At 57.7% G+C, this 25,070-nt stretch overlaps 2 protein-coding genes across 6 annotated transcripts in view; one reads left to right on the top strand and one right to left on the bottom strand.

Moving 5' to 3' along the window:
* SYDE1 (synapse defective Rho GTPase homolog 1) overlaps nucleotides 1-5,067 on the top strand; it is a 33,252-nt gene extending 28,185 nt beyond the window's left edge. For both annotated transcript variants that reach the window (XM_067544592.1, XM_067544591.1), the window contains exons 7-8: nucleotides 1,470-1,701; nucleotides 2,253-5,067. In XM_067544592.1, coding sequence (XP_067400693.1) covers nucleotides 1,470-1,701; nucleotides 2,253-2,698 — 678 coding nt within the window. In that variant the 3' untranslated portion in view covers nucleotides 2,699-5,067. The remainder of the gene's footprint in view (nucleotides 1-1,469; nucleotides 1,702-2,252) is intronic.
* Nucleotides 5,068-8,124: 3,057 nt separating this feature from the next.
* On the bottom strand, nucleotides 8,125-24,643 carry ILVBL (ilvB acetolactate synthase like). 4 transcript variants are annotated; one of them, XM_067544583.1, is made up of 16 exons: nucleotides 24,468-24,643; nucleotides 19,852-20,014; nucleotides 18,625-18,826; nucleotides 17,828-17,955; nucleotides 17,269-17,407; nucleotides 14,587-14,698; nucleotides 14,413-14,512; nucleotides 13,627-13,724; nucleotides 12,852-12,988; nucleotides 12,497-12,631; nucleotides 11,935-12,049; nucleotides 11,549-11,718; nucleotides 10,954-11,024; nucleotides 10,456-10,527; nucleotides 9,957-10,062; nucleotides 8,125-9,455 (listed from the first exon to the last, which is right to left on the bottom strand). In XM_067544583.1, exons 2-16 carry the CDS (start codon nucleotides 19,972-19,974, stop codon nucleotides 9,277-9,279), a joined length of 1,887 nt encoding a protein of 628 aa, XP_067400684.1. In that variant the 5' UTR covers nucleotides 19,975-20,014; nucleotides 24,468-24,643; the 3' UTR covers nucleotides 8,125-9,276. The 4 variants fall into 4 exon arrangements, with proteins under 4 accessions (XP_067400684.1, XP_067400685.1, XP_067400683.1 ...); XM_067544584.1 differs by lacking the exon at nucleotides 24,468-24,643 and adding an exon at nucleotides 24,197-24,215; XM_067544582.1 differs by lacking the exon at nucleotides 24,468-24,643 and adding an exon at nucleotides 23,817-23,909.
* Nucleotides 24,644-25,070: the final 427 nt, after the last annotated feature.

Here is a 25,070-nt window from a genome sequence, read left to right as displayed (position 1 = left end):
CTTTGTGACAAGCTAACCAGACTGAGCTTGCCAAGTGGCTCGCTGTCAGGCACATTCTCCAGCCCGCAATGCCACCGTACACCAGTGCCGGTCTCCCCACTGCTGTGTACAGGAGGAAAATTGCTCATGGCTCCCGTTTACACATCCAAGGGTTGCAATCGCTCTTTTGGCAGTAGCGTTGCACCGGGAGCTCATGTTGTGATGTTTGTTCACTGTGAGCCCTACATCCTTTGCAGCGTCCCTGCTGTCCAGGATAGTTCCCACGTGGTCTGTGTGGCTCTACATTGTCTGTACTGCATTAGGCTGTGTTAAACCGTAGTTTGTTTGAATGAGAGCAGGGCTCCAGTGTCTCCAGTTCATTCTGTAAGAGGGCCCTGTCCTCCTCATTTACTACTCCGCCAGTCTGTGTGTCATCTGCACAGCTTAGCAGCAGTGATTTACCAGGGAGGGTAATTAACTGTTGAAATAATTTACCAAGGCTCATGATAGATTTTCCTTCACTGGCAATTTTAAAATCAAGCTGGGATGCTCTGGTTCAAAGAGGAATCAGTTCAGGACAGTCCTGCGGCTGGTGTGAGACAGGAAGTCGGACTATCTCATCACAGTGGTCCCTTCTGCCTTGGAATCCATGAATCTATATTTACTTCCAGATCATTGATGAAAATCCTGAGTAATATCAGGCCTAGAACTAATCCCTGCAGATTCCCACTAGAATCCCTGCTCCCGTTCAAAAAGGATTCCCCACCGACTGTGACAATTAGCCCGTTCCTAATCCATTTAACGTGGGCTCTGTTGACATTGTATAGTGCAGACTTTTATGATGTACAGTTGCCTGCCAAAAGGTGAAGCATGTTGTTTTTGTCCTGGAGACAAAGGAATTTCCAAGCCACCTGGGCTTCAGAGTCAGGTGCTTTCCCTACCAGGAGCCAGGCTAGGGTTGTGACCTCTAAGGTACAAAAAACTGGGACATCTGGGATGATCATAGAATCATAGAGTTGGAAGGGAGCTCAGAAGGTATCTAGTCCAAGCCCCTGCTCAAATCAGGACCAACCTCAGTTAAATGATCCTGAGCTCACAAAACTGGCCAGCTGGCCATGTGTACTGAGCTTTGCAGATGCTCTAGGACGGCTACCATTAAAAACAATCTGCACAGGCACCAGGCAGGGCCATAGCACTTAGCTGCTCTCCCTGCCCTTAGGAACGTGTCACTCAGGTTTCTCCATTAGCCTAGGACAGCCTCAAGATGGCTACAGGGTAGCTGAGGGGCAAAGGGGGAAGGGACAAACCTCCGCATCCTGGTGGCTGGGCCTTGCTTAGCCCAGAAGCAGCCTCTGCCGTGAATGTGCTAGGAGCAGAGTGCAATGCCCTGGAGGCAGTCTCGGTGGCTGTGCCATCTGTGACCTAGGTCCAGATGCTGCGGGTGAGCGGGGCGGAGCCCAGGCCCCAGGCTGACGCTCCCCTCTCCCCAGGCTACGCTGACCATGCTCCTGGACCATCTCAGCTTGGTGGCCTCCTTCCATGACTTTAACCGCATGAACTCTCAGAACATTGCTGTGTGCTTTGGGCCAGTGCTGCTCAACCAGAATCAGGAGCCATGCCACCAGGGGGCCCACAGCTATGCCCACTGCGAGGAGATCGCCAGTGCCGTCGACTTCAAGAGGCACATCGAAGTGCTGCACTACCTGCTGCAGGCCTGGCCCGGTGAGTTCAGCCCAGGGCAACACAGAAAGGGGACAGTGTGCATGGCCACGGGCCTGCTCCGGGGTGGGGTGGGGGAAGTGCACACCACCAGCGGCCTGCTCCAGAACTGGGTGCAGAAGTGCGTGTGCAGCTGGGATCTTCCTCATGGGATCTGAATCTCTCACTGATTAGTCTCCCTCCCTATTGATAGGGGCTCCGCCCCATGGAATTGCAGCCTCGATTGGTCAGTCTGTCCCTGGCTCCTCCCCATGGAATCAGAGCCCATGATTGGTCACTGTCTAGTGGGTGCTAACCTCTGGAATCGCAGCTCCTAATTGGCCAGTCTGACCTTGGCAGCAGAGCATAGCGATTGACCAGGGCCCTGTCTCCCCAGCCCTCTGCAGGAAGGGGTGTGGCATGGGCATGGCCTATCAATAGGGTCCCCTCCCCATGGAATCACAGCCCCCGATTGGCCAGCCTGTCCCTGGCTCCTCCCCATGGGATCACTGCCCTGATTGGCCAGTCTGGCTGCAGGAGGCGAGTGTGGTGGTGACAGGTGCCATGTCTCCCAGCCCCCTGCAGGAAGGGGCGTGGCGTGGAGGGCCAGGAAGGGGCCCAGCCTGAGCCCACCTGCCTGCGGCAGAGGCGCCGCCCTGCACTGCGGCTGGATCTGCTGGAGAACGAGGTGGTGGCTCGCCACCGGCCCCAAGGCCTAGAGAGCCCCCCCAGCAACCGCTACGCGGGGGAGTGGAGCGTGTGCGGCCAGGAGTACGGGCTGGTGGCGGGGCCGGGGCTGGAGACCGACTATGACGAGGTGGCCGGCAGCGACAGCGAGAACGAGGTGCTGGACCTGCGGGAGGGGCTGGGTGGCCATGGCCGGACGGTCTTCGTGGGGGACTTTGCCCTGGTTGACGACCCGGAGGCACCCTTCAGCCCCCGCCTCAACCTGAAGGACTTCGATGCCCTGATCCTGGACCTGGAGCGAGAGCTCTCCAAGCAGATCAATGTGTGCCTGTGAGCGGCCTGGCTGCCCCACACAGGGCCTAGCTCTCCACTGCCCCTATGCTCCTGCGGGCCAGCCACATCCAGCAGAACGCGAGCCAGCTGGTGGGAGCTGAGCGCAGCCTGGAGCCTTGCCCCAGGAGGCGAGGTGCCAGGCATTGGACGGCGGGGCCTTGGCTAAAGAATTTTAGGCTCCTATAAACTTCCCCAGGGGCCTGGCCCAGCCCGTAGCAGCAATGACTGACGCCGTCAGCCTTAGCCCAGCAACTTGCCCCAGGAACTGGGGCCCTTGAGCAGCAGCTACAGTGTACACAGGAGCTGTTCTCATGCCGCCTTGCAGGCTCCAGCACACGCTGCAGTCTGGGCTTGGAGCTCCGGAGAGACCAACACGGGGCACGCCTGGGCACGGCTGCTCTGCTCCCAGGGGCCCAAGCCTGGGCTGTGTCACTCGCAATATTATCAGGAACCCAGAGATTAAGCCAAAGCCATTTGGAGAGTGACCAAATTTGTGCAGCATTTGGCTCTCGCAGCCTTTTGATTTGCACAGCAAGGACAGGTTGGAGACCCAGGGCAGTGTGTGGCAGCGCACTGAAGTTGGGGCTCTGGGGCTGGTGTGTGGATAGGGGGCTGAGCCGGGGGGCTGTGCTCAGGGTCACTCACTGCTGCACCGTTTGTCACTCCGCCGTCCGTGCGTGACAGCTGGGCTGAAAGGAGCCTGGATCCTGGCAGCCTCTGCCCTGGGACGGTACCATGTGCAGAAAGTGCGCAGGGCATGGGGAGTGGCTCCCTCCCTTCTGCTTCCCTCTGCATATAATAAGCCAAAGAATCAGTCTGTGAGCCTATCTCCTGGCTGGGCTGGAGCAGAGACTCGTAGGATCTATGCATTTGACCCTGGCAGGGGGCTTCACGGGCAGTGGCAGCCCCTTGAATAGGGTGCTTCATACAGGCACGTCAGGGAGGCAGCGCCAGGCCCTGGGCAGCAGGTACGTTGGTCAGAAGCACCAGGTACCTACTCCTCCTGTGGTATGTATTTCTGGTCAGCAGGGAGCCTCCCAACCCCCACCCCAGGGGAGGTAACACCCCTTTCAGTCCCCAAGGGTGGTGAGTTTTGATGCCCCTTCTAGCTCCCCAGGTGACAGCCCCCCATGTGGAGCCTTGCTTGGTTCTCAGGAGGATGGATGTCTGAGCTGCAGCAGTCCCTGCTCTGTTGTGGGCCTGGCCTCACTGTCTGGGTTTTGCTACTAAGTGCCACTTTGTGTGCCACTTAGGTGAGCGCAGCCTTCAGTCAGGAGGGAGTCAGTGTCAAGGCCTGTTCCTCGCCTCCCACCATCCTGGTGTAGTGTTAGAGAGTATGGACAAGAGTCCCTGACCTCCGTCACGCGTGCTCTGCTCCACAGCTTTTGCCCGTAGACACACACTCCACTGTGCCCTGCCTGGGCGGAGGAGGGACTGGCCTAGAGCCTGGGCACCTCGCTGGCAGCTTGCCATGGTGTGTGTTAGTATCTTGGTGCCACGTTTACGCCCTTCCCCCAGCCTGACAATATTCCAGGCTCCTTCCGGCGTCTGCCTCCCCGCTGCTGCCTCCGACCCCGCTCCGCTGCAGCTCTTGGGGAAGAGTGAGAGGAGGGCTGGCTGCAGCCGGGAGCCATGGCATGTGGAGACTGGCATGAGCCAAGAGCTTGGGGCCTGGAGTTCTTTGTGGCTGCGTCTCATGGATGTCTTTGGTCTCCCAGTCTCTGCCCCCTTTGGGACTGGCTGGCTCTGAGGACCCAGGGTATGGGGTTGGCAGCCAGACCCCCAGCTCCCTCGAGCAGCAGTAGCAGCTGCACAGCCCTGGGTGGGATCTGTCTGCTCCCTCCACCCTCTGCATTACAGGGTGGGAGGGCTAGGGCAGCGGCTGTGCCCAGGCCTCGGGCTTCAGTGCAGCGCAGCCTCCGTGCGCAGCAGCAGCCGGAGTGCCAAGCTGGGACCAGGGCTGCAGCTGATCTGGGTGGGTGCTCTGGGCTGGTGGGGAGGGGATTCCCTAGATCTACCTTTCCCATGAAAATGCAACACAGGCAGACTGGCCCCAAGCGAAGCCCAGGGCAGCAATCGCCCTCTCGCCCCCCAGGCCAACTCTGGCCTGCCTTTGGTACGGCGGGAGCTGTGCTCATGTGAGCGCTGCCACGCACAGTCTGTGCCTGTGGCACAGGGTCAGTGTAGCAGGTGCCCGGTTACAGCCACCTTGGGGGCACTCATTGCGTCCAGCTTCCCCACCCCCACAGCCGTGCTCCAGGGAGCCTGGCACCAGAGAGACCAGCCGTATTTGTGCACGTGTGTGTGCGGGGTGCGTGGGGAAGGTGTGGTTTGTGTGTGTGGGGGGGGAGTAGGTGTGTGATTTCTGTGTGTACGTGTGTGGGTGGGGATGTGTGGTTTGTGTGTGTACATATTTGTGTGGAGGCATAAGGGGGCAGGTGTGTGTGTGTGTGTGGTTTGTGGGGGGGTTGTTTGTGCGGGGGTACGTTTATGTGTGGTGTGTGTGTGTGTGTGGGGGGGGGGGGTTGTGTATGTACATGTGTGGTTTGCATGTGTGTACGGGTGCATGGCCCAGAACCCTGGCTGCTCAGTGCAGCTGTTTAACATGTGACATTTCCCTCCAGCGCTGGAGTTTCACCACGTTTATAAAATATAGTTATAGGGAAAAAGCCAATGGGGGGGGGGCAAAAACTATGCAGCACGTTTGCTCCCCAACTCAGGTTTTAGCAGGGGAAATTCACCGTCTCCTCTGAAAGCACAAGGCTGAGCAACCCCCTTCTGAGCTGCTCTGGCAGGGAGGAAAAGCGCCCAGCGATTGGGGGTGTGTGCGCCTCACTGAGCATTAGTCTAAGGGACCCCCTGTGCATGGGAATGGGGCGGGAGGGCTGCGGTGCGCCTGCCAGGGCTGAGTCTGAGGGCAGAGAAGGGGGGGGGTCACAGCAGAGTGCCACTGTGTGATAGAAGCAGCTGTGCTTGGGGCATCCTGTCTGGGGGTGCAGGGGGGGCAAGGCTGTGCAGTCCAGCCAGTCTCCCTGCTGCCTGGTGCCCCCCAGCTGTGGGGACTGGGTTCTGGATGCTTATTCTGAGTGTTAAGGCAATGGCCGGTCCAGGCTGGGAGTCAGCCTAGGGCCTGTGTGTTCATGCCAGGGCACTAAAGGCAGTAAAGGACGCAGGCTACGCTTGCCATTGGCCCGTGTGCATGCGTCCAGGGGTTGGGCTACGTTTGCTGGAGGAAGGGCTGCAGCTGCCTGTGCCCCACCTTGTGTGGGTGCAAACACTCAGGCTATGGTAGCCGGATTTTGGGGGGGCAGCTGGGGCATTACTGGGGTCTAGCAGTCTGGTTCCTGTGGGCAGGAAGGGCTGTCCCTTGCACTGCCTTCGTGGGGGGTCTGTAGGGCCCAGCTTTGCCCTCCCGGCTTCTAGGCAGTGTCACTGTGCGGGAGCTAGGGCCAGGAGCCCTGGATGGCCAGGCGCCAGGGCCCCACAGGCAGAACGGCATGTGGAGGGCAGTGAGCCCCCTCTGTTGGTCTCAGGCTAGAACCAGGTGAGAATCGCTGCCGCCATGCTAGCACGGGTGCCAGCTGCTGTGCAGCAAGGAGGGGCAGGTGCTACTGGCTCCCCAGCCCTCAGGCTGTGCCTGCTGCTCTGGCACCGCAGCAAAGGACTGCTCGGCTCTGCACAGCTTCTGCCCCTGCAGCAGAGCCTGTGGCCCTGCTTTGAGTGCTGGCTCTGCTGGCTGTTAACCCTTGCCACACCAGCTCACTGCCTCTCTGCGCGGCAGCGCTTGAGCAGCAGAGCCTGAAAGCAGCAAGGAGCCAGCGCTGCGGCAGACAGTGCCTCTCACCCCGCCAGATCTCCAGGCAGTGGGCAGAGAACAGCAGACCAGTGCTGGTTGAACAGACAGGCCCACAGCCAGTCCTCTTTTCACAGCCACCTCTGCAAACTGGGTGAGGGGCACAAGGGCTCCGATCCTCAATATGCTGAGCAAAGCATGGCTAGCGGCTCCAGTGGGGTAAAGGTCTTGGCCCAGTTCTCCTGCCATGCTGGCGGGGCCCTCCAGCATGAGTGGCAGCGTCAGCCTGAGGCAGGGGCTGGAGCCACAGGCTGAGCACCCTGCTCTCGCTAGCTGGTGATAGGGACACCTGGTCCCCTAGCACAGCACCGCAGGCCTGAAAGGATCTGGAGAAGTCACCAAGTCCAGGAACTTGCACTGGGACAGAACCAAGTAAACTTAGACCATCCCTGACAGGTGTTTGTCCAACCTGTTCTTAAAAACTTCCAAGGCCGGGCACTTCCCTTGGAGCCTGTTGAGGCTTAACGACATCAGCGAAAGCTTTTCCTAATCTCTAACCTCAAGAGCCCTTAGTGCAGATGCTACTTCGAGCCGGAGAACAATTGATCACAGGTCTCTTTAAAGTAGCCCTTCACATATTCGAAGACTGGTCACAGGGTCCCCCTCAGTTTTTTCTCAAGACAAAACCTGCCCAGTTGTGTTAAACTTTTCCTCACAGGGCAGGTTTTCCAAACCTTTTATTACTTTGTTGCTCTCCTCTGGACTCTCACCAGTTTGTCCACATCTTTCCTAACGGGTGGCACCCACTACTCCAGCTGAGGCCTCAACAATGCTGAGTAGAGCAGGGACAGTTACCTCCCATGTCTTACATATGACAGTCCTGTCACTACACCTCAGAATATTAGATTTTTTTCACAGCTGCATTACAGTGTTGGCTCATATTCCACTTGTGATCTGCTATAACCCCCTGGTCTTTTGCACTGGGCAGTGCTACCACTTAGCCAGTCATTCCTCATTTTATAGTTGTGCATTTGATTTTTCCTTCCTAAATGAAGTACTTTTGCACTTGTCTTTATTGAATTTCATTGTGTTAATTTCAGACCAATTCTCAGTGTGTCAAGGTTGTTTTGAAATCTAATCCTGTCCTCCAAAGTGTTTGCAGCCCCTCCTAGCTTGGTGTCAGCTGCAAAATTTACACACATACTGTCCTATTATCCAAGTCAAATATTGAATGAGTGACCCTGCAGGACCCCATTAACTACGCCCTTCTTGTTTAACAGCGAACCATTGATAACCACTCTTTGAGGTACAGTCTTTCACTCAGTTGTGCACCCACCTTACAGTCATTTCAGCTAGAGACATTTCTCCAGTTTGTGTACGAGATGGTCATGGGGACTGTATCAAAAGCCTCACTAAAATCAAGACATAGCACATCTATGGCTTCCTTTTTATGCTGTAGGCCACCGACCCTGTGACCGAATCCCATATTGAACATTCGATGGTGCCATTCCCATGGAGCAGCAATACAGCCACACTTTGCACGGTGCCATCACTCTCTTTATTGCTGGGGGAAGCCCCATGGGTGGGGTGCATGTGCTTCGAGCCAGTGAGGGAACCACTCTCTTAACATCTCCATTAACCAAGTACCATCCCCCACCCACACACATGGCCATGTTACCGTGGACTAAGGCGATGGAGAGCTTGGCACCCAGGGCAGGGAGCAGCAGCCTGCCTGCCCCCTTTGAACATGCAGGCCCTCCCTAGGCTTCTAAGTGCAGCAGCAGCTGGAGTCCAGCAGGGAAGTGTCAGTGCAATGGCAGCTCCGGTTACCCGCTATGGGTTAGCGCATAGACCTTCCCCAAAGCTGTTCAGGAAATGCCTTTCTGAGTGAGCAGGGCTCTGGGCAGCAGGGGCCCTGGGACTGGCTAGCCAGGGAGATGCCATTGACAGCGCATCAGCGTACGCTGGGGGTCAGCCCTGGGGGCTCTGGAGTGAATCCTGCCAGCTCGCCCTCAACCTAGACGCAGCAGGGCTCAGCAGCTCCACTTCCTCCACCACTGGCTCCAAATGTTAGGCCTAAGCCACGCTACTGCCCCCAGAAAGAGCCAAGGGCCCTGGCATGCAGAGCAAGGCAACAAGGCCCCCCGCTCCGTGCCCAGCACCTCAGAAATCCAGCCCCACTGCCCAGCCCTAGGCTACCCAGTTTGAAAGCGAGACCCCTACTGTCCCCAGAACGAGATCCCTGCAGCTGCTCTCACTACCAGAAGGAGCTTGCCGAAGCACCATTGCCACCTGCTCTTGAGGCTTTCAGGTGTGTGCACCCATCCCCCGCAGAGAGGAAGGGCTATGGGGGCGTGCATGAGCCAAGCCCATCCCAGGCAGAGGTAGGCACCTGCCCAGTGCTGTTCTGGGAGAAGCTTCCTTGTCCCTGCTGCCCTTGGACCTCTCTTGTGGTCAGTGTGGGTGTCTGGCAAAGATGGGAGCCGTCCATCCATCCATCCCTCTCCAAGAGCTGGCGCTGGCTCAGCATCTCAGAGTGCCAGGCTTTCTTCGGGCTCATCCCCCTGGCTCAGAGAGAGGCAGGGGACTGGTCCCTGTCCTGGCACTGGTTTCCTCTTGAGGGGCTCGGGCTCTGTGGGGGCGGCTGTGTCAGTTTGCTGTAGGTCTGGGGCCAGAATGAGGGTAAGCACCAAAGGGGGTATCATCCTGGTGTCTGTAGGGGGCCCAGGGCAGGCTGCTGCACCCTGGTGTGGGGGCCGGGAGCCCTGCCGGGCCTGGCCCCAGTCCTACACGGAGATGGAGCCCTCACGGAAGCTGGTTCTGCCGATCAGAGCATTGATCAACGTGGGGTGTCCCCTCCTGCAGGCCTCCTGTGCTGCCTGGATGACACTGTCCATGCGCACCTCATCCTGGCGACTGAGGAGGAAACCTTTGCCTCCCAAGCCTTCGGCCACCAGGTGGTAATCTGCACAGGGAGGAGACCAGCTGTTAGCAAGGCAGCTGCCTGCCACAGTGGAGCCTATGCAGGCCCCTAAGCAGGCAGAGCCAGTTCCAGTACGGCGGCCGCTGTGGGCACATCAGCTGCAAGTAGGCAGGCACGGGTCTGCTGCCTCCAGGAATGCAGCGAGAAACAGTGGCAGGGGAGGCTGGGAGGAGTCCCCCAGCCCTGCGGGGACCCACCGCAGAGGGTACAGGCCCTTCCAAGTTCCCTGGCCACCAGGGATCCCTGCTTGGATGGGCAGAGCAGGCATCAGCACTGGGCCATGAACCCAGAAGTGTGATGGGATTTTGGGAACCTCCTGCTTTTCATCCATTGCTGGGAGCAGCACACGATGATGCCCCCTGGGGACAGGCTGTGCAGGTAACAGGAACCGGAGGCCCCCAGGGCCCATGCTGAGCACGTTGCTGCCGTGTGTCCTGGAGTAACGTCCCTTGGGCAAGCAGCTAATGGGGAACCAAGACTCACCCACGTAGGCCAGGCCACAGGCTACGTTGCTGCCCAGCAAGGGGACCTGCTCCCGGGAGATCTGACTCCAGCAAGCATCGTTCCCCACCAGCGCGATCACGGGCATCTGAAAGAGCAAGGAAAGTGCTGCTCCCCAGGCACCAGACGGGAGGGGCACATCCCACTGCCTCACCCTCTCCACCCCAGTGCCCCACCCCCTTCCACTATACTGAGTCCACAACTGCTCCTGCTGCCCAGATCCCCCCATGTCCTGTTCCCCTTTCACTCCCAAATCAGCCCCCAGGCTGCCCCTTGGAGCAGGAACAGCAGTGAAGGTGAAGCTGTGAAGGGGCCTGGTCAGGGGTGCTGCCTGGACTAACTATGGGACCCCAGATCCATTTGCAGTGGAGGAGGAGGGGCCCAGCTGTTCCTGGGCAATGGGACCCCAGACCGTTTGCATTCAGGGGAGGGGCCTTGTCTTCCCAGGGGTACTGAGGGCGCGGGGGGTGGGGGAGGTTACCTTGTGACGGACGAAGGTGTCAAACTCCATGATGCTGTAGCCGAGGGAGCCGTCTCCGTAGAGGATCCAGACCTGAGGGTGGGGGTGAGAGGTGAGGGCAGTGCAGAGGCCTTGGATGGGGTGACAACTTCCCCCGCCTCCCCCCCCCATTAACTGGAGCAGGAGCTGCTTATGGAGCTTCCCCATGCACAGAGCTCAGCACCTGCCTCCAGTGTGTGTGGGGCCATCCCGCTCAGAGAGCTGCCTCCTGGCAGTAACCGGGGCAGAGGGAGGCTGGGAGGGAGGCCAGGGCTATGTGCCAGGATGCCAGCAGGGGATTCAGGAGACAAACAAGAAAGCCTGGGATGGTGACATCCCCTATTACAGAGACTCTCACAAGAGCCTTGAGATACCCTGCCCCCATGGCAGGTCTAGTTAGAGCCCCATCAGGGCAAGGAGGGCACCCACCCTGCCCTAGCACCCCATTAGTGCCCCTCCTCTGGCTTGCTGGTTACTGACCTCGGAGTCTGGCCTGCAAAGTTTGGCTCCGAGAGCAAATCCTCCCCCAACGCCCAGCGTCCCGAAAGCTCCTGGGAAGAGAGGACAATGCAGAAGGGATGACCAGCCTCATGCAGCAGCCACCACCAGGGCATGCCAGGGAAAGCGGGAGGCATGGAACGGACCCATCGCTTCCTGAGCCCAGCCCTCACTGAGCAGAGGGGCTGCTGCGTGGCTCAGCATCCCCTCACTGCTCCCACAGGCTCCCGTCACCCGGGGGGGGGGGGGGGGAAGACGAACAGACACTGGGTCAGCTCAGGGCAGCCTCTGCTGCCCCTAGCCATGGCTCTGCCCTCCAGTGAGGCCAGCCAGCCATCTCTCAGGCCTTATCCTTCTGGGCCCAGGCTTGCCCCTCTGTAGAGAGCTGCCGGCTGCCAGGTGCACCGGCCCCACATGGACAGGGCAGGAGACCACCTCTGGGAACTGCCAGTCCCAGCGCAGAGCTGCGGGGAGGAGGGCTCTGGGCTCAGCTGCACTGCAGAGGCCTTGCAAGGGATCTGCTGCCATCAGCAACCGTGCGGCCGGCGAGCAGAACCAGCCCCAGGAAGCCTGTTACCTGGGTCCAGCCAGCGCAGGGGCCCCCGGGGCCGCATGATGTAGGCAGCGCTCCCCACGAAGTCGCCCCCATCTGACACCAGCAGGCTGTTCTCGGGTAGCAAGTTGTCCACATGGTGCAGGAGCTTGAGCGGGTTCACGTGCTGCTCCGTGGGTTCCTCCGACTTCTCCCTGCGGAGAGAGGGATGACGGTCATTGCCATGCCCAGGAGCAGTGGGACCAGGACAGCGAGCTCCTGAGAGTGCCCAGGTTCCTGGGCTTCACGTAGGCTCATCTCCCTGGAGAAACCTATTCACCCCACTTCTGCTGCTGGCACAGGGCTGAGCCCCATGGCCCCTCCCTGGGTGACAGTGGGGATGATGCTATCCCATTGGTCCTGCCACCTACCAGTTTGCTTTCTCCTTCCTGTGGTCTCCATCCTTCAGACTCCTTGTCCAGTCCTGAGGGGATGAGTAACCCTTGAGGCCTTGGGACAGCTTCAGCAGGAAGGAGCCGGCGTCTCCTGTGGAGGGAGTGGGCAGCATGAGATTCTGACAGCCCAGCCTGGGCAGGAGCCAGGCCCAGGGGCTCCAAGCAGCACCAGTGTGAGTGCAGAGCCGGCCGGCAGAGGCGCAGCTGAGAAGCTGGGCACATCCCCCAGACTATCACCAAGAGCACCACAGGCAGGCTCAGCAGCAGGCTGCTTTCTGTGGGTGCTGGGGGAGCAGGGCAGGCTGTGGCTGGAGCACCCATCTACCTTCCAGCCTGGTCTGCTGTCCATATGACCCATGTACTCAGTGTGGTCCATCCCCGTCAACTCTGGTGCCAACTGTCATCCTCCCTCCCCTGGCTCCCAGGAGGAGGGTGCCCCGGGTGCCCCCTGAGGGATGGCGTGGGCAGGGGCAGGCCAGCGGCGGCAGAACGGGGGCTGACTCTGAGGCAGAGTGCCGAGCGCCCGCCCACCCCTCACCTTGGATGGCAACGTGGGGCTTCCAGAAGATGTCTGCGTTGCGCAGCAGCTGGGTGTGGTCCCGGTTGACGGCAATGATAGTGCTGCGCCGGCTCAGCACACGGCCATAGGACAAACGGAAATCACACACCGTGCCTGCCAGGGGGCAACACGAGGGTGAGGGCCTGGGCCAGGCAGGAGCAGGTCAGTTCCCCCCACCCCATTCCCCCCAGGCCATTGACAACCCTCACTCTCACCCCAGCCCCGCAACCTGTCTAGCCGTACCCACCCCCATCCCCAGCTTCACCACTCCTCTGACATGCCCCCAGCTCTCGGTCACTCTCCAGGCCAGGTCCCCAGGCTGCATCCTACAGACCTGCCAGAATGACCAGGTCAGCCTCCTTCAGCGCATCTCGGCGGTTCTGGCGGATGTGAAGTGTGCTGTCCCTTCCCAGCATGCCCCGGGCCATCCCACCCAGGAAGCATGGGATGCCAAGGGCCTCCAGGGCTTCTCTGCAGGGCACAGGGAACGGGTTAGATCTCTGCAGCAGCTCAGTCACCTTACGGCAAAGTGTGAACCCAGGAGCTGCCAGCTCAGCCCACACAGGCGGGTGTGCTCAGCGGGGAGGGCAAGGGGGAGAGTGTGTGCAGTGTGCAGCAGGGGGTGAGGGTGAGTGCGTGGGGGAGCACGTGTGGTGGGAGGAGGTGGGGGAGGGAACACCACATTGGAGGGGAAGACACATTTCCGGTCCATTGAAAGAAGAGGAAAGAGGTGACCAAGAGGGCTCGGCCAGTGAACCTCAGCCTTGCTGTGCAGATCCTGTGCCCGTCCAGCTCTGGGTCTCTCCATGCAGCTCTGGTGATGCCCCTCAATCCCAACCTGCAGCCCCCAATAATCCAGCCCTGCCTCCACCTGTACAGCTCTGCTGATGTCCCTGCCTGGTCTGACAGCCTCAGCTCTCTCGCTCAGTGACTGTCAGTCCAGGATAGATGGCGGCTTGTCCTGTGTGCACTGGGCGTAAGGCCACAGCCTGCAGATGGGCAGCGCTGACAGGGCTGGGTAAGAGCCCCGAGGACTGGCCAGCAGCGCCCCCTCCTGCAGAACTGGGGGCGGGATGAAAAGAGGACTCTGAATGGAGCCAACTCTTCACCTGAGCTTCTCCACAGGTGTTGGGGGCAGGGTCACCTGGCTGCCCAGGAGCATGACAGGCTTCTTGGCACGGCTGACCAGCTCCACGCACTGCTGCACCTGCACACAAATGGGCAGCACCATCAGAGCCTGGCAGGGCCATGGGTCAGTGCAAAGCCTGGCAGGGCTGAGCGTCACTGGGTCAGTGTAGCTGCTGGGCACAACCTGGCAGGATGGGGGTTACTGGGGTCAATACAGCATCTGGGTGGGGCCAGGGGTCAGTGCCCGTGGCTGGGCAGGGCCTGGGGGAGGGGCGGGGATGGCCCGTGGATGGCCCTTGGAGCTGCTCCTTGGCAGAGTTCAGCCAGTGGCGTGAGGATGGCGAAGCAAATGGTAGGGAAGCTTGTGTGGGGACTTAGCTGAAACCACATAGAGGGGGGGGCAGGGCAGGGCGGGGAAGAGGCTGTGCCCAGCTCTGAGGCCATGAGGGAGGTGGTGGGCAGAGAGAGGCGAAGGGCTGGCGGAAGGGGTTGGGGTTGGCACCAAAAGGAGCCAAAGTCATTAGGGCTGAACCACGGCTGTAGAGTGACAAGGGCCCCAGGGACTCCCTCCCCTGCTGCAGTGAAGCAGTGCTCCTCCCTGCTCCCCACCCGCCTTCTGCTGGCAGGGCCCAACGGGACGGGCTTGCTGTGTGGGGAAGGCAGCATGCCAGTGAGAAGCTCTGGGGGGAAACTCCAAGTCGGGGGGGGGTAAGGATGCTCCCTGGAGGCAGGGAGCACAAGGCCCCAGGCAAGCCGAGGACTCTCACCTGCTCTGCTGTGGCGTGTGGCACCTGCACCGGAAGGGGGGAGAAGTCCCTCGTCTCCCAGGCCCCTGCATACAGGTTCCGGAGGTGGTTGCCCAGGTACCTGCGGGTGAGGTGGAGGGATGGGTGTTAGCTCCCAGCTCAGCACTGCCCCCAGCAGGACAGGGCTGTACTTACCAGTTGATGACTTTACTCAGCAGCCCCCTGGGGGTCCCTTTAGGTCTCAGCTCCTTCTCCACCAAGTGGTACGGGTAAAGCACATCGATCGGGAACTCCACAAACACCGGGCCTGTAGCACAGAGTGGTCAGCCAGCCATGCGCCCACTGGGCATGGGCAACCCAGGCTCTCACCCTGCCCAATGCCACTGCCCCACAGGACCCGGGCAACCAACGTACCAACCCTGCCCAATATCAATGCTCTGCAGGACACAGGCCCCGTCCGATGCTGATGCCCTGAACTGTCACCCCTTAGTGCATGGTCAGCCCCCTCTTGCCCCATGCTAACACCCCAAAGAACCTGGACCCTGCCCAGTGCTAATGTCAATGCCCCACACCATCACCCGGCAAAGACAGGGCAGCCCGGACACAAGCTCTTCCAATGCAGAGGAAAGATATGAAAAGCCACAGTCGGGGTCAGAGAAGAGCCACGAGAATGATTAAAGGTTTGGAAAACATGCCTTAGCGTGACAGATGCAAGGAGCTGAATTTAGTTAGCTTAACAAAGAGACGGGTAAGGGATGACACGATTGCTGTTCCTAAGCACCTACACGAGGAACAAAACATTGATCCTGAGCTCTTCAGTCTAGCAGAAAATGATATAAAATGATCTAAGCTAGACAAATTCAGACTAGACATAAGGTGCAAATTTTTAACAGTGAAGGTAATTAGCCACTGGAACAATTTACCGGGGTTGTGGTGGAGTCTCCCTCACTGTCAGTTTTCTAGTCAAGATGGGAAGTATTTCTAAGATACGTGCTCTAGTTCTAACATAGCTACTGGTCTGGGAGCAGGAATTGTTTCAGGGAAGTTCTCTGGCCTGTGCCACACAGGGATCAGGTGAGATGATTACGGTGGTCCCCTCTGTGAATATATGCAAGGCAAAGGTATAAAGGCACCCTGGCCCAGCATCCAAGGCTGCCATCCCACACTCTCACTCCACAGGGTAGGAGAAGGCCATGCACCAGCCCTGCATTGTTCCCCCTGTTGGTAGGGAAAATCCAATGCTGGCCCCCATAGATGTGCACTCCAGCTACAAACAACTGAGTGTTGACTCTGAAGCCTAATATAGGCTGTTTAAATCCCTCCCATCCCATGCTCTTGGTTCCTCCCCTCTTGCCTCATGCCCACCTGTTTAAAAGTATCTGATTGAATCAGCATGTGCATTGCGTTGCGTTTGCTTTAACCCATCCCTGTCCTCAGCCTGTGTCAAGGAGTCTGAGGTGGATTCACTAAGCTCCATTCCATAGGCTCCTGAAGCACATGGGGCCCTGCACAGTCCAATAGGTGGTTTACCTGTGACAGGTATGGCAATTTCCTTCAATAGCCTCGATAAACCTTACTGAACGAAGAGTAAGTATCTTAGGAGTTCATTGTATTAAAAAGGCAAATGTTTATGTGGGATTGTATGTAATTCCTCGGGGATGACAGAACTGATGTCAACTCTGGGAAGTGTTATGAACTTCAAAAGGCTCTTTTAAAAATGTGGGCCAGACAAGAGTGAATTTTAGTGGAGTGGGGTTCCTACGAAACACTTGGGAATGCAACTGACCCACCCTTTTGAAGCTGCACCTTGAGAAGAAATCCATTGTCTGGTTGATGACATATTCACGGGCTCTTCAAGCACCCAAACTGGATAGCGGTGTGACAAACAGATTCATGGGGTCATGAATTTATAACCACAGAAAACCCCTTTGAGGGGGTCTGAAAGACTGTTTACATGCCAGAGACCTTGGAATTGGGGGGCTCGCTGGGTAAGCTCATGAGCACGTGTGTAGGTTCTTTGATTGCTTTTAATGTTTTCTCTGTAATGCTTTCACCTTAAGAAGCCGTGTGCTTGCTTAGGAAGGGCTGGGTGACACCTTCGACCTGTGGCCGGTGCGCTGTTTACAGCTAATGAGGAGAGGCAAAGCAGGCCTGCTTAGGCAGTCTGGCTTGCTGGAGAACTCACAATGTTGGAAGGGAGCTGCGCAGCTTGAAAAACCCCCATCAGGAGGCAGAGAGAAGCAGGTTTCTGCCCAAGAGAGGTGACAGCTGGGAGCTCGAAGCCCAGAGCAGGTGGCCTTGCTGGGACATGGAAGGAGAACTACAGGTGTAGTTGCCCTGATGGCCTGTGACAAACCCCATCGCAGCTCAGGTGCTGGCTGGCTCCAGCTCCGCAGCAGCAGTCACACTGCCCCACCTCCCCTGGGGCTCACACCCGCAGCAGGATATGGATTGAGTTTCATGGGGAGGTGTCTAGTGCAGGACTCTGTGACCTGAGGCTGGCAACCCTGGCAAGGAGCTAGGGCAGATGTTCCTGGGAGCCTGCAATGCGATCAGAGAACAGACTGGAACCTACATTCAGGTGTATGAGCTGAGCGCAGGAGTGAGAGTCGTGGGACGGGCCTAGTGAGATCTGGGTAGGAACACCCTCCTAGCTCATCAACCACTTGCTGCACAGGAGGGCGAGCCCTCAGACAGTGGTTCTCAACCTATTTACCATTGTGAGCCGCATATACAACTCGCTAGGTGGGCCGCAGCCACACAATATACAGACTACCTGCATGGCCCTGAGGATGTCACATGGGCCGCAGCTGTGTGCTGACTGGGCCACAACAGGCCACGGGTTGAGAACCACTGCCCTGAGAAAAAGGCGTATACCTGGGGTGCCGGACTGTGCTGCCGCAATGGCCCTTCGCAGCGTGGGGACAATGTCCCGCACGGTCCTCACTGATGCACAGAACTTGCAGAGCGGCTTGAAGAGGCACAGCTGGTCGATGTCCTGGAGAGCACCCCGGCCCTGCGCAGACAGACAGAACTGCAGTCCACGCTCCCACGGCCCTGCCCAATCCTCTGCCTCCTCCCCAGGGACCAAGCCCAGCGGCTGATGGGGCCGGACCTCTCTGAGGGTCTATCTGGGAGTGGGGCAGCAGAGATCCTTGGACTGGTGGCATGAGAGCTCACAGCCGACAGGGAAGTGGGGCTGACCCCAGTGGGGCTGAGGAATGTAAGTGGCCTGGCTCCCTCTCTTCCCCAGCAGCAGGACCTAAGTCAAACTGCTCCTGCTCCGCACACCAGCACCAAATGGCCCTTCTGTCTGGACAGTTCCAGTTGCCTGTGACTGGGGCCGAAGGGTCTCCTGCGGTGGTGAGGCAGCACTGGGGACCTGCCTGCCACAGCATGGCAGCAATCCCTGCTACTGACAGCACCACACACTCACCTTCTGCAACGTGGCAGCTGCCCCGCCAATCAGCAACACTGGGGACTCGGCCATCTGGGCATTCTTCACAGCCGTCACAGTGTTGGTTACCCCAGGTCCTGCTGTTACCGCGGCGACTCCGACTGTCCCTGCAATGTGGACACAGCAGCCAGCTGTCAGCAGGGCAGATGGAATGAATTGCACTGCACTAGGCCCTTAGCACAGCCAGGTGGGTGGGCCAGGCAGCAGTGGGGTCTAGTGGTTAGGACAGGCAGCTGGAAGCCATGTTACCTGGGTTCTTTCTGGCTTAGGGAACACAAGATACCTCGCTGGCCTAGGCAATGATCTGCCCATTGCTCGGCTGAGCTGTCACCGGCCCTGCCCCTGCCCCTGCCCATTGCTCGGCTGAGCTGTCATTGCCCCGGTGGCCACAGCCATGCCCTGTCTGCTGTGCTGTGACAAGCAAGGCATTAGGAGAAAGCTTGTGAATGGCGTGAATGGGAGAAGGCCAAGGTCCCACAGTGAATCCCGTTGCGCCCAGCTGGGGACAGAACATGGAGTCAGTCTATCTGCGTTCCAGCTCCCCATTCCCCCTGGGATTCCCAATGGAGCCCAGCCTGTCATGTTACCTTCCCACCAGCAGAGGCAGACAGCTGAGCTGGGCACAGATGAACTGGGTGGGGTCAGAGCAGAGCCCATGCCTATGGAGACATGGCTCTGCTCAGGACCTGTCTGCAGGGAGCACCCCAGGCAATGACGTTGAGCTGGGGGAGCCCGCTCCACCTCACCCAAGGCAGGTCTCCTTGTGTGGTATGTACCTGAGAGTCTGGCGACTGCATCAGCAGCAAACACAGCTGTGGCCTCGTGCCTTGTGTCCACCACACGGATGCCCAGCTTCTCGCTGGCCACCAGGATGGGTGAGATGTGGCCTCCTACCAGCGTGAACAAGTAGCGTACCCCATGGGCCTTCAGGGCCTCTGCAACAAGCTCCCCACCATGCCGGGTACTCTTGGGCTCTGCCTGAGAAGGATGAGGACAGTCAGAACCCCGTCCATTGGGGAGGATGTGAGGAGTGGGTCAGGATGCAGACCAGCAGAGCACTGGCCTGACAAGGCAGGACATGAACCAGCAGAGCGTAGGTACATCGGGGCATGATGGAGACCGGCAGAGTGCCAGCCCATTGGGGCAGGGGCCAGAGCAAGACGCAGGGAGTAGCTCCAGCGCACACCGGGATGAAGGGAAAACCAGCTAGTAACCTGGTTGGCTCTGAATTTGCTTTGTGCCCATCCCCCACCTGGTTAGGAACCCTGGCAGCTCATGGTGAGTTGTCATGCAAGGAATCTAGGCTGGCATGTGGTCTGTATCCAGCCTGGCACTGTGTGACTGCAGGGCAGTGGGACCCCTGGCCACGCTTGTGTAAGCAGACTGGCTGGCTTCTCTTTCCTGCCAGCTCCGAGTGCCCACAACCCATGTAGACATGCCCTGGTTACTGGACTCTTCCCAGGGCTCTCACGGGACTCGAATGCAGAGACCCCCTTTGGGATCCCTGTCTCCTGGGTGGGAGCCCACACAGGTGCCAGGTCCCCGCCTGCAAACATGGGATTGCATATGAGGGCAGGGTTACCAGTGGCCAGAAGAAGCCCGGGCAAGTTCCCAAAAATCAACAAAGAGCTATGGCCACATTGTAGCCCCAGCCGTGGCTTCTCCGACACATGGGACATCCTGAGCACAAGGGTCCCCTGGACAGGGAGACCTTTCCACCAAACACACAGAGATCTGACCCGGGAACTCCTGCCACCTTAGCTATGGAATCACGAGAGCGGCGCTGGGCCTGCCCAGGAGCTTATGCAGGGGCAGCCCCCCCGTGTGCACTTCTGCACTCAACAGCCTCCTCAGGACACAGTCCCGGTGCAGTGAGAGTGTCCCGGATCTCAGTGCAGGTGCTACCCCGCATGCACCTGCAGCCCTGCCAGTCTCTCTAAACCTCGCCTGGCAGGAGTCTCTGTGAAAGGGGAAGCCCTAGGGCTGGGAGTATGGTGCTTTACCTTATGCCATAGCTGGTAGATCAGCCCCAGTCTGTGAGCCGTCCCAAGCAGAGCTGTCCCCAGCAGCACAAGGAGCCAGCCAGTGCAGCAGCAGCTGCTGGGTGAGACAGCAGCAGGATCCATGGAGATCTTCAGTGGCAAAGACACCTGCACGTTCTCCGTCCTGTCCCAAAGGGCAAGCACAGAACAACATGAGCAGCCACTCCCCCGTGTTGCCAGCCATGCCCCCTTGCACCGATGGCCAGCCTCTGCCCCTCCACCAGAATGGCCAGCTCCTTTCCCTGCCAACAGAGTGGTGAGATCCTTCCCTACCATGAAGGTGGCTGGCCCTTCCCCCACTCCTCCACCAGAGCAGCTGGCTCGATCCCCTCCCACCAGAGAGGCCAGCCCTTCTTCCCCCTGGTCCCCAGCCAGAATAGCCAGCCCCTCTTCCCCCCTGCCAGTGGCCAGATCCTCCCCCTGCTGCCAGAGGGCCAGACCCTTCCCCACCACCACCAGTGGCTGGTTAGCCCTCTTCTGGTGCCAGCTAAACTCTTCTGCTGCCCTTTGTGCCATGTTTTTAAAGCCTGTGCAAGCCCCAGACCTGCTGTGGTGGAGACGTGGCAACTGACCAGAGGCCAGAGCTATCTACCACCGCAAGTGTCTAATCCTGATGCAAGGTGGGAAGCAGTGCTGCCACTGGCTCTTATATCTACTGTTCAGTGCTGCAAGAATCTTTGCAATCCGTGAATCCTGTGATCCTAACCGTGTAAATACAAAGTCCAGCTCTACTCTGTAAACATGACACTTTGACCATCATCTCCCAGTGACTCAAGAGCAAGTTTGCTCACCTTGCAAGTAAAAGGATTGTTTTCTGACCTGCCAAACCCAGATGTTGGAGAATCAAACTGAGCTTTTTCCTTCTCATATACCATCATCACAGGCTGGGCAGGCCAAATTCAGCCCTCACTGACACCTGTGCAGTGGGTTTGCACAGTTACCATCAAGGGCTACAAAACTGAAGGGAGAATTTGGCTTGTGGGATCCTTATGACTAGAACTGACGTGTGTGAAGCAAAGACGATTCTAAGGAATGAAAGGTGTTGGATGGTGAAATGCCAGACTGCTGCCATCGTATTCTTTTCATAGATTCCAAGGCCACAAGTGACCATCTGGTCTAACCTCCCATACAACACTGGCCACAGAACTTTCCCAAAATAATTCCCAGAGCAGATCTTTTTTGAAAACATCCAATCTTGATTTAAAACATTGTTAGTGATGGAGAATCCACCACGACACTTGCTAACTTGTTCCAATGGTTAATTACTCACTCCATTAGAAATTTACGCTTTTTTTCCAGTCTAAATTTGTCTAGCTTTAACTTCCAGCCATTGGATGGTGTTGCACCTTTCTCTGCTTTTCAGAGATTCCAAGGTCAGAAAGGTCTATTGTGCTAATTTAGTCTGACCTCCTGTATAACACAGGCCAAAGAACTTCCCAGAAGGAATTCCTTTTGTATGATTTATTGTTTCCACATTCCAAAGGGGGTGACAACGGTCTGGAGAATTATCAGAAACCAGACAACTTGAAATCCTGACTGTTATGTTTGGATCCTTGGAGGTTACTTGCACTCAGAGAGAAACCAGCACAGGAACAGAGAGAGATGTAAACACACAGACACCATTTATTGAACTACAATTAAGATCAGACAGAACTGGCTGAGCTATCCCATAATAGTCTAACCCTGTTGCTTTGGCAACCAGCTAGGCAGGGGACAGAACACAAGCTAGGGCAAGCTAGGCAGGACATAAAATACACAACACTGACAATTTTAAAGAGAGAGTTAAAAGTGGTGCCAGGTCCTACCCCTATCTCCCCATTGCCAATAGCAATGGATTTATAATCACATTTTCCTATTTTAAAAACGTTTCTCCCTCCCCTGCTGCTGTGTGACAAACCCACGTAAACTGACTGACAATGACACCATGCAGAGTGCTACCAACTGCCCACAATAGACAAACATTAATTCGCTTTCATCTCTTTCAACTATTGGAATCCCGTGTATCACTGGCAACACTAGCAGATGAAACACTGCCACACAGAAGTGATATCATCCCTTTAAGCAGGGATGATGCCAGCTTCAGGAAAATAGCGAAGATACTAGAGTCTGCTTTACGCCACTGCACTGTACCTGCCCCTTGAGTGAGGATACAAGAGCTGCATGTGACAGCAGCAGCAGCAGCAAGGGTAAGAGCTGGGAAAGCTGGAGATTTCACAGAAACGATGCACTGCCCTAATTCGTGCACATATATATTAATTTGCCTCACTCACATACACCCTCTGTCAATTCCTTGCTTCTCCTTCCTATCTCAGTACATTCTGCTCATCAAACTTTTTTCATGCATCCCTCAGTGGTTTCCCTACAATTTTCACCCACATTCCCCTTCAAGTTCTCCCCAGCCCTGCTACCTCTCTCTGGCTCCACCAGAGTTGCCTTCCCATCCCTCCTGATCTGCCCCATTGAGTTTTCCCCGCATCCCCTGCCCCTCCCCCTTTGAATTGCCCCACTGTCGTCAATGCTCAGGATTTTACTACTGACATAGGCGTGTGCAGCACATTTTATTAGGGTGTGCACCCACGTAATTAGGGGCGTCAAACTCAACTCCACTGGCAGGCAATATTTTAATTGCCCGCCAATGGAGTTCTCGCAACCTAATAGTTGCCATCGAGAAATGCCACGAGAAAGGGTTTTTCGGCGGCAGATCATGTCCGCTGCTAAATCACGCTGCTCCGTCTGCCGAAAAAGAGCGCACCCAGAAAACAGTTGGCAGCGACTTTAAACAGATCAGGAACATGAAGCTAAAGATCGCGGGCCTCATAAAAAAGGTATACGTGATACCCATGCATTAGGGTGTGCCTGGGCACACCCAACACGTCCCGTGCGCACGCCTATGACTACTGAGTTTTGTGATATTGTGTGTTTCTTTGTTAATGCCCAGCTCCTAGAGTCATGAGAATCTGGCTTTCACTGGGAAAAAAGTCAGTTTTTATCCTTGAGGTTGCTGTGGAAAGCTGGAAAACACAAACTGAGCATGGCTTAGCAGCTCAGACACCACAAGAGAAAGAAGACCCCGGCATTCATTATTGCTAAGCCAAGTTGATGATACTTTGGGGCCTGACTCATGATTTCAGGATGCTTGGAGCTGGTGACAGTCACCCCTGTCCCAAGCACAGTCATCAATATACCCATAGCCACAGGGACATGGCCAGAATGACACCCTACATCTCTCTGTCCAGCATTGCTCTAGTCATGTCTCTATGGGCACATCAGCTTGGGCACATTTTAGGCAGAATCTGTATCGTTAGAATCCTCCCATAGTGGGGTCTTCATGATTATAGTTAATGTCCTTTAGACAGGACTCTAGAGACCTCACCTAGAGTGCCTCTCAGACTTTGCTGGGGAAGGACCATGCCAAAGGATAAAAGATTCACTATTCATGCATTTGCCGATATTTCATGCATGAACGCTCAGCAACTTGAGATTTAAGGTCCAAGACTGAATGCCAGGCCAGAACAGGGAGGCACTTGAGAGGGACCAGTACAAATGCTCCCAGCACCAGTAAGCACTGGACCTGGGACAGACTGGTAATTGGAGAGCGATACTTTCACTCAGTACAAGCACCCTAGTATCACTGTCCACCCTCCCACTGACTCCCACCATCTCTGCCCATTAGAACATGCACCCACCTGCAATACTAGCATTACTGCCCACCCATTGACTCCCCACCTGTGCTGCCAGCACTCCAGCCTGCCCACACATCTGCTCACACTCTCAGCATCTCCTCCTGCACGCCCAACACACCCACCTTCACTAGTTATGATCACCCAATTTTGTCTCCTTTCACTGAGGGTCATGAGGTGGGAGATGGCGTGCAGGAGGGAGCAGGGCTGTCCGCTCTGATACTCTGGACTATGACCCTTACCAACCTGCTCCTAGCAAGCAGCACCATTCTGGCGTCACTGACGGTGGGTGGGAGAAGCCCCACTGCTAGTGCTGGTTAGCAGGGCATAGTTTACTAGCCTGCAAAGCTGGCACAGCCATTGATCCCCCTCCAAACTGGACTGAACCACTCCTCCCCGTCCCCTGACCCCTCCCTTCCCCACCTGATTATTTCTTTCCTGCCCCTTCCTCTCCAGGCCACATCCTCTTCCCCTCTCTGCTCCCTCACCTGCTACTTACTCACTGTACCCTCACCCCCGCATTGCCCTAGCAACAGTGACAGTCACCGGGTGATCCCACCTACCCATCCCCCATCCCAGTGTAGGCCCCTCCTTGCTGTCACCCCTCCCACACCTGCCCACTCTACCTGAGAGCTGCCCTACAAACTCCTGCGCCCAGCCCCCTTGACTGTGCTGGCCCCTCCCCTTCCCCCGAGTGCTGGCCCCTCCCCTTCCCCCGAGTGCTGGCCCTCTTACTACCTTGGCCCCTCCCGACCTTCTCATCAGCACGGGCCCCGCCGGCCCGCCCCCCCGTGAAGTCCCTCCCACGGCCACGCCCCCTTACAGCAATGCACCCCCACGCAAGGACCCCTGCCCCGCCCCTCGCTCGCTGGCCGCTGCCGCTCCTCCCCCACGTACCGGGCCCGCGAAGAAACGGGCGGGGGAGAGGCTCGGCTCCGGGGCCGGGCCCAGGTGCTTCCTCTCCTGCCAAGTCGACGTCGGAACCGTATCACGTGATCCCCGCTTCCGGCCCGGCGGGGGCGGGGCTGAGACAGCGGGGCCCCGTTCCCTTACGTTACGTTACGTTACGTCTCCCGGCCCGGGCGGGGGCACTCCGTCCCGGGGTTAAGGTGCGGGGCGCAGCCCTACCCAGCAGAGGGGAAACCCCCAGAGCCCGGCAGCGCCTGAGGAGCCCCGCGGCGGACCCAGACCGTCTGTGACCCGCTGCCGGTCCCCGGGCGTCGCTGTAAGGGACTGGGTGCGTGCCCCTCTCCCCGCCCCGCGGGCGCAGCTCCCCCCTCCTCGCCGTCGGTGACCGGGTGCCCCCCCACCCTGCAAACACAGCCCCCTCTCTCACCCTCCAGCTGGGACAGTGACTGGGGTTCCCCCATCCCTGGAGGGTGACCAGATAGCAGGTGTGAAAAGTCAGGAGAGGCTGGGGGTAATAGGTGCCTGTGTAAGAAAGAGCTCTGACTGTCAGGACTGCCCAATACAACTGGCGATGGGATCACTGACTCGGTG

This window comes from Emydura macquarii, unplaced genomic scaffold, assembly GCF_026122565.2.
Source record: "Emydura macquarii macquarii isolate MOO-44397 ecotype Brisbane River unplaced genomic scaffold, CSIRO-AGI_Emac_v2 contig_1002, whole genome shotgun sequence".
NCBI classification, from domain to species: domain Eukaryota; kingdom Metazoa; phylum Chordata; order Testudines; family Chelidae; genus Emydura; species Emydura macquarii.
The sequence above is the reverse complement of the archived record's forward strand: the minus strand, read 5'-3'. Positions and strand labels throughout refer to the sequence as shown.